This window comes from Hylobates moloch, unplaced genomic scaffold (genome assembly GCF_009828535.3).
Source record: "Hylobates moloch isolate HMO894 unplaced genomic scaffold, HMol_V3 SCAFFOLD_10, whole genome shotgun sequence".
In the NCBI taxonomy this organism is placed as follows: Eukaryota; Metazoa; Chordata; class Mammalia; order Primates; family Hylobatidae; genus Hylobates; species Hylobates moloch.
Window position 1 is genome coordinate 93111787 of NW_026652285.1, and position 13693 is coordinate 93125479.

Sequence of the window (13693 nt, forward strand, 5' to 3'; positions counted from 1 at the left end):
CACTGGTATTAGTTACCCATTGCTGCTGTAACAAAATACCACAAACTTAATGGCTTAAAACAACACAGCTTTATTATCATACAGTTCTGGAGGCCAGAGGTCCTAACATGGAAACATCAGCAGGACTGCGTTGCTCCTGGAGGCCCAAGGGGAGGATGGCTTCCTCCCTTGCCAGCTTCTCAGGGCTGCCTGCACTCCTCGGCTTGTGGTCCCTTCCTCCATCTTCAAAGCCAGCAGTGGAGCATCTCCCCTTCTCTCTGACTCTCGTCTCCCTCTTCTGAGGACCCTTGGGCCTCCTGGATAAGCCAGGGTCACCTCCCCATCTCAGAATCCTTCATTTAATCGTGTCTGCAGAGTCTGTTTTGTCACTGTTATGGGCTCAGCAACGCCCACCCAAATCAGATTTTGAAGTCCTAACCGCCAGTATCTCAGAATATGGAGATAGGGCCTTTAAAGAGCTAATTAAATTAAAATGAGGTCACTGGGGGTGGGCCCTAATGCAATGTGACTGGTATCCTTTTAGGAAGGGGAAATTTGAAGAAGGACCACATGAAGACATAGGGAGGGGACAGCCATGTCAAGGCAAAGAGAGAGGTCTTGGAGGAAACCAACTCGCCAATACTATGCCTTGAATTTCTGGCCTCCAGAACTGCAAGGAAATACATTTCTGTTGTTTACACCACCCAGTCTGTGCACTTTGTTATGGCAGCCCTGGCAAATGCATAGAGCCATGTGAGGTCACATATTCACAGGTCCTGGGGATTCACATGTGGACATCTTTGGAGGACATTATTCTGCCTAACACAGTGTTCAATAAATATGAGCCATTATTACTAATAATTTAGTAATAATGGCTCATATTTATTGAAATTATTCACTACTACTGAATACTTGTTGAATACTACTACTGCTAATAACACTAATAATACTAATAGTAGTAATACTACTAGTATTACTACTAATTAGTATTCTTAATCCTGTGGATTAAGCACTGCCCCGGGACATCTCCCAGTCCCAATCCCCCAGTGGCTGTCATATACATGTATCTCATTTAATCCTCACATCACAAACTCTTAACAACGAATTCTCTAAAACTCCATTTTCCCACCGGATTTCCTCAAGGTGGTGAGGAACATTCCCAAATGAACAGGACCAAAACGTGTTTGAAGGTTGTCCCATAGGATCCCTGTGACAATCCTCTGAGGCAGATGGGGCTGTATTAGTGTCACCTTAACACAGGCAGAAACAGAGGGAACGGCTTAAGGTCATGCGGAGCTTGTGAGCGGAGGAGCTGGGCACGCCTGTGTGTTCTCTCTCATAGTTGTGAGCCCCTGCACGGGCTTGCTGCTCTCCTGGCACTCATGTAGACACTGTCCCATCAGATCCTCACAGCCATGAGGGGGAGGTTGGGGCTTTGAGGTTCTGCTTCCCTCGGGTAGGTGGAGAAGCCGAAGCCCAGGGGCGATCAGTGACTTGCAGGAGGCAACGGGGCAGGCGAGGGGAGCCCAGGAGCCTGGAGTCCGTGTGCAGGCTCCAACCTCCCCACCATAGTGTCCTTGCCTGGGGTGGCCTCACTCGAAGGCCAGGGACCGAGGGGACAGGAGAGGGAATCAAGAATCAGACTGCATTGCAGGAGAAGAAGAGAGGCTCTGTCCCAGGCCAACCCTGTCTGGTGTCACAAGTGGCCCCTGTGTGAGTGGCCTCACTGCTTGCAAATTGCTAAAAATAAAGTGTGCAGTGGAATTTCCTCCGAGGAGGAGACAGAAACAGAGAAAACAGATTCCCAGCCCTGAGGGAACACTCGTTCTTCTGTCTGGGTCTGAGGAGTCTCTGCCTGTGTGGTGTTTCCGGTCACCCTGGCTACCCAGGCCCTTTGTGGTGGGGTCACAGTGGGCCCTAGCGGGGGTCCCCATTCTGAGACCTGGGGCCTTCAGTACTGTGACTGTTAAGAGGGTGCCAGGAGCATGAGTGCCACCTCTGCAGCCCCAGCACAGAACAAAGAGGATCTGAGCAGGCCAGGCACTGCCTACCCCCACACTGGGCTGAGGTCAGGGATGCCCGGAGGGGCTGCTGTGGCTCAGGTCTCAGCTGGTGCTGAGGGGGTGCCCTACAGTCACATGGGGAGCTTGGTCAGTCCGCCACTGTCTGCCCGTTCCTGCCCTCCTCTGTAACTGGGCCAGTTTACTCTCTCTCAGCCTCTGCTCAGCTCGACTGCCGCCTCCTCCAGGAAGCCCTGCCTGATTCTCCTGGTTGAACGTAGTCTTGCCCATTCCTGTTTTTCCCATAGCACTTGGTGGACTCCTGCACTAAAGCCTGACGGTGTTATTTAAGCAGGTATGAAACATTTAGGGGAGGATTCCTTGTGTAGAGGCAGCACAGAGAAGATGCCACCAGCTCAGGAGCCATGGGTTAGAGCCTGGCTTTGCCTCCCACTTGCTGTGTGACTTTGGTCCAGGCACACCTCCTCATGGAGCCTCAAAATATTACCTCTTGGTAAAATAGGGCTATCACCACCACCCACCACTCAGGTTGTCACAGGATCGAGGCGATTACAGATGAACACTGTCAAGCTCAGAAGTGTAAGGTTTGGGGGTTTATTCCCAGGTATCACACTTCAAGGAACACAGATAAACAGAAGCACATTTACCCCAAATGCACAGAGACTGGGGAAAGACTCCTCAGTGTCTTTCCATGGAGGCAGGACTGACTCCAGGGATAGGAGGCTAAATTACCTTTTGTGACCTCAAGGGAGACAGACAGACTTCAGCTCAGTACAAAGAAAGAGGAGAATGTTGCATCAGTCAGAGCCCCCCAGGGTAGGTGTGGTTGTTTCATGGAGTAATGACCTCTCTGCCATTGGAAGGATATGGAGCCACGTAGCATGAATCCAGTACAGAACAGAAATTGGACTCGACAACTTAAACCCTTGTCACTTTCTGACTCTAGAAAAATTAAGGCTTTACTGTGAGCTACTGGCATCAGTTGTCAGCTTGCCTTTGACCTTCTTGAATGGGCCTCAGGGGGAAGAGAGTGGGAGAAACAATCCCACTTGCTGATCCTCAGCAGACAGGACTGAAGATTATCTTCCAGCCCCCCTGGCCGTCCCCTCCTTCACTGTCACTTCTACAGGAAGATCACACCAGGCAAGTATCAAGTCTCTAAATAGGTCAACATTAATCCTTTAATATCTGCTTCTTACATTAGGTAATCAGTCCATGGCTCTGGGCACTTCTTTGGAAGATAATCATCTAATGAAGTCAGAGTCTGAGGACAAACTGATAAGCAGATGGCATGGGAAGTGTCTGCAAGGAGGGCTGGCCCTCAGCCCTCTACCCTGCCTCCATTTCCCAGGTTGCCCCAGATGTGCAGGCAAACTTAGGAATTACCACACATGCAAAGTGTTGACTTATCATCAGCCACTTTCCTTTGGTCAAAAGTCCCCCAAAGTTCCCACTGGGGCAAAAGTCAGAAGAGTCCCTGATCCTTCCCCTATGTGGCTTTGTGTAGGTGATCAGACCATGACTTACTGCCCCTCCCCACCCCAGCTTTTCATCAGGAGTCCATGACTCCACGAGGTGGGGAAGCCAGCAGGGAGGGGAGGGGACTGATTCCTCTCAGAGGTCTGCCTGCGTTAAAGAAGCCTTCTTTGCTCCCAAATACAGGCAGCTTCCCCTCCCATCCTATAGCTTGTTAGGGTGCCTACAATTCCACCATGAATTATAGTCCCTTCACTTGGCTTAAGGCAGCAAGTTTCAAACTGTGCTCTGCAGGGCCCTAGGAGTCCCCCCAGAACCTCTTAGCGGCTGGGATAGGAGAAAGAAATGGGGCAATTAACAGGTTGGGGCTCCAGGTTCCCCCTCCATCAGAATGCTTCTACTTTCATCTGATTGAAAAAGATGAAAAAAAGCTATTGGATTAGGAGATATTAAAATATCTATGTGATCTAAGATTTACACAATAAATGTATATTAATTTTGTTAAGAGGAAAGAATAAAACAAGCTAAAAACAACAGTCCTCGGGCATTCAAGCCGGTAAGGGCCTTTTGCAAGTGAGGCACAGTGGCTCAGAGAGTTGAGGGTCTGCTTGTGTCTCACAGCCGATCCACCAAGAGCCAAACAGGGAGGCTCAGGGAGTTACTCCACAGAGCAGCGTATCGTATTAACTCTTACCACGTTGCAGAGTGTAAAGTTCCAAGAACATGCATTTGATCCTTACTCTTACTCCCTGAGGGCCTGCCGATGGAGAGGCTGCTGAGAGAAGCAGATGGGAGAGTGCTCAAAACCAGCTCTGGGTGGGACAGGAAATTCCCCTGAACTCTCTGAATGAGAGGGACCAGCTCAGAGAAAGGAGAAGGAGGTGTGGACACTCGCCTGCCTCTGGTCCAACGATAGGGGGATAGCTGCCCTGCCAACACTGCTATCACGGTCTGGACATCACAGATCCTGGAAAGGCCTTGCAGAGCCAACTTAATATCCTCATTTTACAGATACAGAAACAGGGCCTGGGAATTGCTGCTAGCCAAGCAGAGAATTATGCAGAACTACCCCTGGACATCAGGCTCCTGATCCCTGGACCACAGTTTGCTGCAAGAAGAGGGGATGGGCTGAAAGGAGCCAGGCACCTCACAGTGGAGGTAGAGAGGGTAGCCGAGCAATGAGACTCCTCTGCAGGTCTCAGGGCCCCGTGTGTTAACAAAAGGATTTGATTTTGAGCAGTGACTCCTGCCTGTTTGGATTCGTGGACCAATACGAGCGTGTTTTTTTAAAATTGAGAGATTAACAAAGAGATTGCCATCTTTTTAATTTTACTTAGTAAAGGCTTTGCCAAAAACTATCATCTACGATTACATCCTTTCATTTATATAAAGACATGCATAGGACAGACACAATCTCAGAGTAAAGGTTGGTTTTATAAATGGAAAGAATTTAGTTTACATAAACTGATTTATAGAATTGTCTTATTTTTATCATTTTGTCATGAGTTGGTGGGAATGGATCAGTTCTGGATAGCACGTGGAACCTCTGAGCAGGACATGTAACCTATGAGGGTCCTTCCAGCTTGGGAGGGCCAGGGTTCTAAATTGTAGCTCCTAAAAATGTCTCTCTGGCCTATCACACTTCCAAATGTGTCTCTTATTCCTAGAAGCACAGTTTGACAGAGCTCAAGAGGTGAGTTGATAATGGTCTCTCCCCGCCTAAAGGCAAACGGAGGCAGACAGAACCATCTAGATGAGGAGTTTGCTAACCTTTTTTTTGTAAAGGGCTGGATAGTAAATATTTTGGGCTATGAAGTCTTTGTTGCAAGTACTCAATTTTATATAATTTCATGTGTCCAAAAATATCTTTTTTTGTTTTTTTGAGACAGGGTCTCATTCTGCTACCCAGGCTGGAGTGTAGTGGCACGATCATGGTTCACTGCAGCCTTGACCTCCCTAGGCTCAGGTGATTCTCCTACCTTAGCCTCCAGACTAACTGGGACTACAGGCACGTGCCACCATGCCGGGCTAGTTTTTATATTTTTTGAAAACATGCAGTTTCATCATGTTTCCCAGGCTAGTATCAAACTCCTGGGCTCAAGCTCTCCGCCCACCTCGGCCTCCCAAAGTGTTAGAATTACAGGCATGTAATTCTATGTAATTCGAATTCTAACACTTCAGAATTACGGGCATGTTTGTCATTTACCAAGGGGTTTATATTTGTTATTATAAGAACTTTCTTGATTATTATTGATTGGGGCTCATAACAATTCTGTGATGCAGAAAACATTTTTACAGACAAGCAAGCTGTAGCTTGAGAACATTAGCATTGCAGCAGGCCACACAGTGAGAGAGTGGCCTCACAGCCTCGAGAATTACAGGTCATTACACATGGCCTATCATTCTTCTGATTTTTTCAACCATTTGAAAATATAAAAACCACTCTTAGCTCGTTGTTCAGGTGGTGAGCCAGATGTGGCCCATGAACTGTAGTTTGTGGACCCCTGGTCTGGACTGTTCTCACCCTAAGTCTATTGCCAGGTGGCTTTAGGCAAGACACTTCACCACTGTGAAGATCAGTCTCCTCACTCCTTATAAAGCGAATTCAGTCTGGACTCGGGACTAGTTGGGATGTGCCTGCCAGGGGCGGAGTGGGCAGCTGTCTACTTGGCCTCAACCTGGAAAAATCAAGATAACGGACAAATGCCTTTCCATGATGTGCCAACGTACCTTCTCCTGAGTTCGAAGACGGCTTCCTGGGCTCACAGACTGGAGGTCTTCCCCTCTGCATTTGGGGCAGATCTGATCCTCGCCGCTCCTGGGGAAACATGGACAAAGCCTTGGAGAGAGGCACTACAGCTCCCTGCACCATCCACTCTCCTGACAGCTCCAGAAGCCTCAAGTATCAGCAGGGTGGTGATCATGTACGTCCACAATCCTGGAGCCACAGTTCCTAAATCGCAAAAGTGCTGAGCATCCCACATTTTTTGGTAGTTTGCAGTGAGCTTCCTGGGCTGCCAAACCTGCCCTGACTGCACTGACCGGAAGCTATTATAGCCCTTACTTGCTCCACTTAGTGTGAATATATATATGTTTCACTGCAGAAACATTAATGTGCTTGATTACAGGGTGCTGCCCCATTCCTTGCCACAATTACATGATGCCCTGATTTGCTTTTCTAAAAAAATTCTGAATTACAAAACACATCTGATCTCAGGGGTTTAGGCAAGAGATTGCTGACATGTGACTATACTTGCTCTTCTCATTTGGTCCTCCATTTGGTTTTGGTCTTATAAGTTTAGTAATTACAGAGGATCATGGCCTATTAGAACAAGAAGGGTCCTCAGAGAACATCTGGCCTGGAGATTCTTAATCAGGAGTGGGTGTCAGATTCTAATGGGTAACACCTGGGTACCTGTGGTTTTTTTTGTTTGTTTGTTTTTTGGGGGTTTTTCTTTTTTTTGAGACAGGGTCTTACTCTGTCGCCCAGGCTGGAGTGCAGTGGCGCAATCTTGGCTCACTGCAACCTCTGCCTCCCAAGTTCAAGTGATTCTCATGCCTTAGCCTCCCAAGTAGCTGGGATTACAGGTGGGATTACACCACGCCCAGCTAATTTTTGTATTTTTAGTAGAGATGAGGTTTCACCTTGTTGGCCAGGCTGGTCTCAAACTCCTGACCTCAAGTGATCCTTCTGCCTCGGCCTGCCAAAGTGCTGGGCTTATAGGCATGAGCCACTGCGCGTGGCCAGCACCTGTGTTTTTACAAAGCTCCTGGTGTCTCTGACCCGCTATCCAGATAGCCTCTTTTACAAGTGAAGGAATGAGGCCCCAGAGGGCATGTGGATTGGTCAAAGTAGAGTGAGTCAGGAGCAGAGCTGAGTAGAAGCTCTTCAGGACTTAGGCCTCAGGCCTCAGCCCTCCAACTTCCAAACAGCTCCCTCCTCTGCCAGGTTTTGGAAGGAGGGAGAGGGGAAACCAGGAGACCCACCACCAGAGCCTGAGCTGAACCCTGACAATCCGCTTGATGGTAAAACCAGTGAACCTCTGCTCCTCCACCCCTTGGCTGGCCTTTCCACGGCTACAACCTCTCCTCGCTATTCTCACAGCCTCCCCCTTTATCATCATGTTTGAACTTCTCACTTGCCTGATTCAGCTTTCCCACCTTCTTAAGCTGTAAAACCGCAAACAAAAGGTCATCACATGAGGCAGTTTAAGGGCATATTTGCCAGGAAACTGACCAAAGCTGACCTAATCTATTAGGCCTCAGTGTTCTCACTTGTAAAATAGGATCATAATAGTATCCACCCCTCTAAGCTGTGCTGAGGACCCGAGGGCAGAGCATTTGGCACACAGTAGGTGCATAATTGCTTAAAGAGGGATGTCCACAATAGTACTGATGTCATGCCTTTCTGGGTTATTAATATTTTAAATGTCATTAAATACATAAATATATATCGATCTCTTTGTCCCCTCCAAAAGGGTTCCCAGCAAACAGTCTGAGGTGATGAGCAATGCTGTGGAAGGAGAGATATTCGTCTAACAGTTTGTCATTCACCAAGAGGTTTATATTTGTTATTATAAGAACTTTTGTGATTATTATTCATTGGGCTTCATTAACAATTCTACGACACAGAAAACAGCTCTACAGACAAGGAAGCTACGGCTTAGGGACATTAGCAGAGCACCAGACCACACAGTGAGACAGTGGCCTCACAGCCTCGAGGCTCTCCTCGGTGTGGATGGCTTTCCCCTGAGGGAGCTGACGCCTTTCTGTGGCTTCCTCTCCTTCCACCACAGCCAGAGGGGCAGTGTCAGGGAGTGTGAGAAAAGGGTGTGGAAAATGAGGCCCAGACAGGAAAAGTCACCTGCCTGAAGTCACAGGCTCCTCTGCCCCTCACCTCCCATCAGGGGTCCCTCCCTGGCACCCACTTTCTGCCCACCCTCCGCTCCTCCATCGCCTCACCTCGGGTTCTCAGAGAGACAGCTTGCGCAGCAGAGAGCCCTGGGCTCCTTTGGGTCCTGGCAGACGGTGAGAGGGCACCCAAAGGGAAACTCATTCTCATCAGGGGCCGGGCGAGGGCTGCTGCCTGAGCTGGAGGCCATCTCAGGGTTCCAGGCTGGCCAGAGGGCCTGTTTAAGTTGGTCCAGGGCAGGGGACCAGCCTTGTGGAGTCCTGGCCTGGGCCTCACTCTATGGTGAGTGGGAGCTCTGATGACTTTATCTTCTTCTCTCTGGCTTGTGTGGTTCAACGTCACAGCTGAGTCACAGCAGGGATGGAGCAGGAATTACCCTTTGTGGCGATAAAAATCCCCTGGATGGTGACTGAAGGCTTTAGGAGTGTCCAGTCATTTTTTTTTTTTTTTTTTTTTTTTTTTTAGAGTGAGAAAAAGCAAGAGAGCAAGTCAGAGAAAATGACCCATATCACAGACACTCAGAAAGCACAGTGAGAGTTCCCCTGGCTGAGAATCGCAGGCTGCTGCTGGCTTCCCCCACATCCCTGGGCACATCGGAGGAGAGGGCCACAGCTGGCCCCTGGTCTGTGTTCCCTGGCACCTCTGAGCAGCCTGGAATTCTCAGTGGGGGTGCTCACCTTCCTGGTGGAAATCCCCAGGGTGTTGGAGGCAGGTCCAAAATTTCAAGTTCCAGGCGCTTTTGCTCTGCTCTGTTTGGAGTGTCTGGGTGACCTCAAGGAGAAGTCACTTCCTCACAGTGGGTTCTGATGACTCCATCTGTAAAAAAGAAGTTGCAACAGGTGGCCTCTGGGCTGTAAGATTCTGGGACCCTATCTTGCCTGGGACTGAAGCAACCAGAAGGAGGAGGAAAGCCCTGATGAAATCCAAGGCCTAGGACCAGAGACTCCTCAGGGCCCTCCCCGCACCACCCCACTCAGGAAGTCATAGGTGGCTACGTGCTTCGGTCAGGTGCCACCACTTTGCTGCCTCAAGGAGAACAAAGCGCTAAACAAATACAAGATCACAGCAGCTGGTCTCAGCATCCAAGTGGGATGTAGATCCACATTCGCAGGAAAAGTGCACCATGGAAATGATAGCTCCTGGCATATATACTGTGTGCTGGGCAACAGTTTCCCTCCAAATCCTTACAACAACCTGCAATGAATTCTTCTGCAGCTGAATATAGGGTCAGAGAAGCAAGATGCCTGGTCCAATGGCACACAGCCTCTGGTAGTGGAGTGGGATTCACACCAGAGCTGTGGGGCCCCAAGCTGTGTGTGCTTGGGATGCAGATCAGAGAACCCAGCTCTTGTCTCATCTATCAAACGGAGAAGACAATCCCTACACATCTTTCCATCCTGCTCGGCTGCTACAGGGGTTTTGCAAACTTTCACAGTGGTTTCAGATCATGGGTTTTGAGGTCAGACAGAGCTCAGTTGAAATCCTGGGTCCACTGCTTACTAACTGTGGGCCCTGGGACAAAGTCCTTAACTTCTCTGAAACTCAGATTCTGCATCTGTAAAATGGGACAATATTACCTATTTCACCCAATTGTTGTGATGACTAAATGAGATTGTGGGTCAAAGTGTGGTGTGTAACCCAAGTGAAGTACTTGAATGACATTTGGCTCAGATGGTGACTACAGGCCTTCCAGCTCCTCAGAGAAAAGGATTAAAGTGGTGCATTATGCTTATACCATGTTTTCACGTCTAGCTACTGGAGCCTCACAGGTGGGCAGGGCAGGTCATCTGACCCGAGATACATTAAACTGCCCACCTGCCCTGGTGTAAGACCAGGGCTGCCACAGGCTGGTGGCAAAGAGGGCACGGCATCTTACGGCCACAGTGTACATCAGGACCTCCACCCCCATAACAAACGACCTCCAGGCCTGCATCAAGACTATCAGAAGACACTCCCTTTTAACTGTGTACCCCATACCTGCAAACTTTCCTGCAGCCCTACCTGTTCCCTCCTTCCCCTGGTTTGGGATAAAACAGGCACCCAAGACTTCTCTCCCCATCTGTGGGTCCCTTCTCTCCCCTCCGGCCTCAATACCACCCTCTCTACCTGCTCATTCCCACGGACATCAAAATGTGCCCAAGCTGCTCTAATAAGAAAAGGGAAAAATAGTACTACTTTTGGGTACTGTCTTACGTAATTTTAGACATCATCTCATCTGATTTTCACTCTGTGAAGCAGGTATTGCCATCATCATCCCCACCTTACAGATGAGAAAACTGAGGCACAGAGAGGCTAAGCGACTTGCTCAAGGTCTCACAGCTAGTGAATGGGGACTCCTGAACCCAGAGCCAGTCCTGTAACCACGCACGCTTTTAAAACACTCTTTATTCTCGTCTCCAATTTCTACATCTACTCTCTCCTCACTTAACGGTAGAACTTCTAGAAAAGATTGTCTATACAGGCACTTGGACCTCCAGGGAATCATCTCTCCAAGTGTATATGAATGTCGGGGACGCCAAATGCCCTGGGCCCGCCCCAGTTTCTACCCAACCAGTCCTCCTGCCAGCACCTGACCCGGCTCTCAGCCCTTCCTTCCAGAACCCCTTCCTTTCCCCGGCTTCCCGCATCCACTGCGGGGAATTCCCCCCGCGTCTCTGGTGGCTCCTTATCCGTCTCCTTGACCTCTTTCTCTTCCACACTGGGCCTCCATCGGCTCCATCCACGAGGAGTCTCTTTGCGCCGCGTGTCCCCATCTCCCACTCGTCCTTCGGGGCGCCCCTGCACCAGACCCCACTCCCACGGGAAGTCTCCGTGGGCCGCCCCATGATGAGGCTGGGCGCCCCGCTCTGTGATTCCTCGCGCCTGCCGGCGCCAGCACAGCCCCCGCCGCCCGGCTCTGCAGGCTGAGCCCCCAGCCCGGTCCGTGAGCCCGCCCGAGGGCGGGGGAGTGTCGCGTCGCCACCTCCACATATTAAGTTGCGAGCGCAGCGCTGGGAGCCAGGCAGCGCCGGTGCCCGCGGAAAGAGGAATGAGCCTCTGGGGGGCCGGGGCGCCCGCGGCTGGGCTGGGGGCAGTGAGTCCAGGGGCGGGCTCTGCAGCCGAGGTGCTAGTTCCCCGGCTGCACCCGGGGAGTCCCCGCCTCAGCGAGCGAGAGCTGGAGCGGGAAGTTCCGGGCGAGGAAGGGGGCCGGGGAGCCGCCCTGCGATCCTGGAGCAGGGGTGCAGGGCAGCCAACCTCGGCGCCGCCTCCGCCACAGCCTACCGGCGGCCCGGCCGAGAGCTTCCGGTGGAGTGTGAAGGACGCGGCCGCGCGGGCGGAAACCGGGAAGGCAGGGCCAGGGCCGGGGGCTGCTACTCCCCAGACCGCCGCAGGGCGGGGCGAGCGATCCCCATGCGGGGAAACTGAGTCTGAGGGCCGGGTCTGCGGCGCCACGGGCACTGTACGCCCAGTTAACTGACACGCGTGCAGGCAGCTCCTCCGCGTGCGGGGCTCCTGGCACCTGGTGCAGCACCTGTGCGTATTTAGTGGTCAGTAACATGGCCCCTGAAAAAACAAACACAAACCGGGAATTGGAGCCCCCACCCTGGCCCCCTGCCTGCCCGAAATCCGAGTAGTGAGAAGGTGAAGAGGAGTAAAACCGCAGTCTTACCCTTCTTGGATTTCTCCAGAAGATCCTAGCACAGTGCCAGGCTCGCCCAAGCTTATTGGGTTGGAGCAATCAAGTGATAGCACTTGATAGTACTTGATCAAAATGATAGTACTAAGTGGTTCCAGGCACTGTGCTTTTACAAATTGGGTATTTTAAGGAACCGTTTCTGTTTTCGTCTAAACACACACACACAGTCGCTAAATCCTTAAGAATATATTAACCAAAATAGTTATGGAACTTAGTGTTGGGGTAGAATTTTAGATTAAAAGCTACACAACTTTATTTTTGCGAACTACCAATTTGACAAGGGCTCCTTCTCTGTCAGATGTCTTAACCTTGTAGGACTGATGGTGGAGGGAAGGATGAGGCTGCCCACCTTGTTGGTCTGGTTTTAACACCTCAAAATCTCTTTATGTGTTAGGGCCCTTTTTTTTTTTTTTTGAGATGGAGTTTGGCTCTTGTCACCCAGGCTGGAGTGCAATGGCCCAATCTCGGCTCACTGCAACCTCTGCCTCCGGGTTCAAGTGATTCTCCTGTTTCAGCCTCCTGAGTAGCTGGGATTACAGGCGCCCACCACCACGCCGGCTGATTTTTGTATTTTTAGTAGAGACGGGGGTCTCACCACGTTGGCTAGGCTGGTCTCAAACTCCTGACTTCAGGTGATCCACCCAGCTCGGCCTCCCAAAGTGCTGGGATTACAGGCATGAGCCACCGCGCCTGGCCTAGGGTCCCTTTTTATGTCCTGACTCTCAATTGGATTGTAAGAGCAGGGAACGATATTTTACTTGTTTTTTAACCTGGCATACCTGTAAGTCTCTCACTTATTGGAGGCAGAGCTGCTGTCCTCCAACTTCTGCTAGACAGGCGGAAGCTGTGGGACACAGGGTACTCTAGTGAAAGGGGGACCTCAGAGGCCCACCTGGGAGGAGGATGCTGCTTCTGGACAAGCAGAGGATCTCGGGGGCCTCTAAGAGAGAATTTCTGCAATCTATGGGCAGGGACCTCTAAGAGAGAATTTCTGCAATCTATGGGAGGTTGCCCAGATGTGGCCTCTGTGGGGCCTTTCAATTCTAGGGAAAAAGGATTCAAAGAGTTAAGTGTCTGAATTAAAAATTGATGGACTCGGCCGGGCGCGGTGGCTCACGCCTGTAATCCCAGCACTTTGGGAGGCCGAGGTGGGCGGATCACAAGGTCAGAAAATCGAGACCATCCTGGCTAACAGGGTGAAACCCCATCTCTACTAAAAATACAAAAAATTAGCCGGGCATGGTGGCGGGAGCCTGTAGTCCCAGCTACTTGGGAGGCTGAGGCAGGAGAAGGGCGTGAACCCAGGAGGCGGAGCTTGCAGTGAGCCGAGATCGCACCACTGCACTCCAGCCTGGGAGAGAGTGCGAGACTCCATCTCAAATAATAATAATAATAATAAAATAATAAATAAATAAATAAAAATTGATGGACTCTGAGTCAATTAGTCTGATAGTTTTCCCATCATCAGAAAACATTTATTTATCTTTGACCTTGCCTTTTCCTGGGTGTTGTGAAGTTAGAAATAACATTCCAGCAAAAATTTGGGAAGAAATCTGGGGTTATTTGTTGAAGGGAGTTTCTAAGTCTAGTGATTTTCCCTAACTCAATAGATTTCCGGATTTTAAGAAA

At 50.3% G+C, this 13693-nt stretch overlaps 1 protein-coding gene across 6 annotated transcripts in view; it reads right to left on the minus strand.

The window, feature by feature from the left end:
- The window catches only part of PHF19 (PHD finger protein 19), a 104755-nt gene that overhangs the window by 68758 nt on the left and 22304 nt on the right, over positions 1-13693 (minus strand). For 2 of the 6 annotated variants that reach the window (XR_004249930.2, XM_058445936.1), the window contains exons 1-3: positions 9066-11304; positions 8439-8804; positions 6207-6294 (exon numbers count right to left, since the gene is read on the minus strand). Coding sequence is in view for 4 of the 6 variants with exons in the window: in XM_058445936.1 (XP_058301919.1) it covers positions 6207-6294; positions 8439-8578 (228 nt within the window). In the remaining 2 variants the exon portion in view is untranslated. Of the gene's footprint in view, positions 1-6206; positions 6295-8438; positions 8805-9065; positions 11310-13693 lie in introns of those variants that run through there. The other 4 variants (XR_004249932.2, XM_058445937.1, XM_058445938.1 and 1 more) reach the window with 4 other exon arrangements.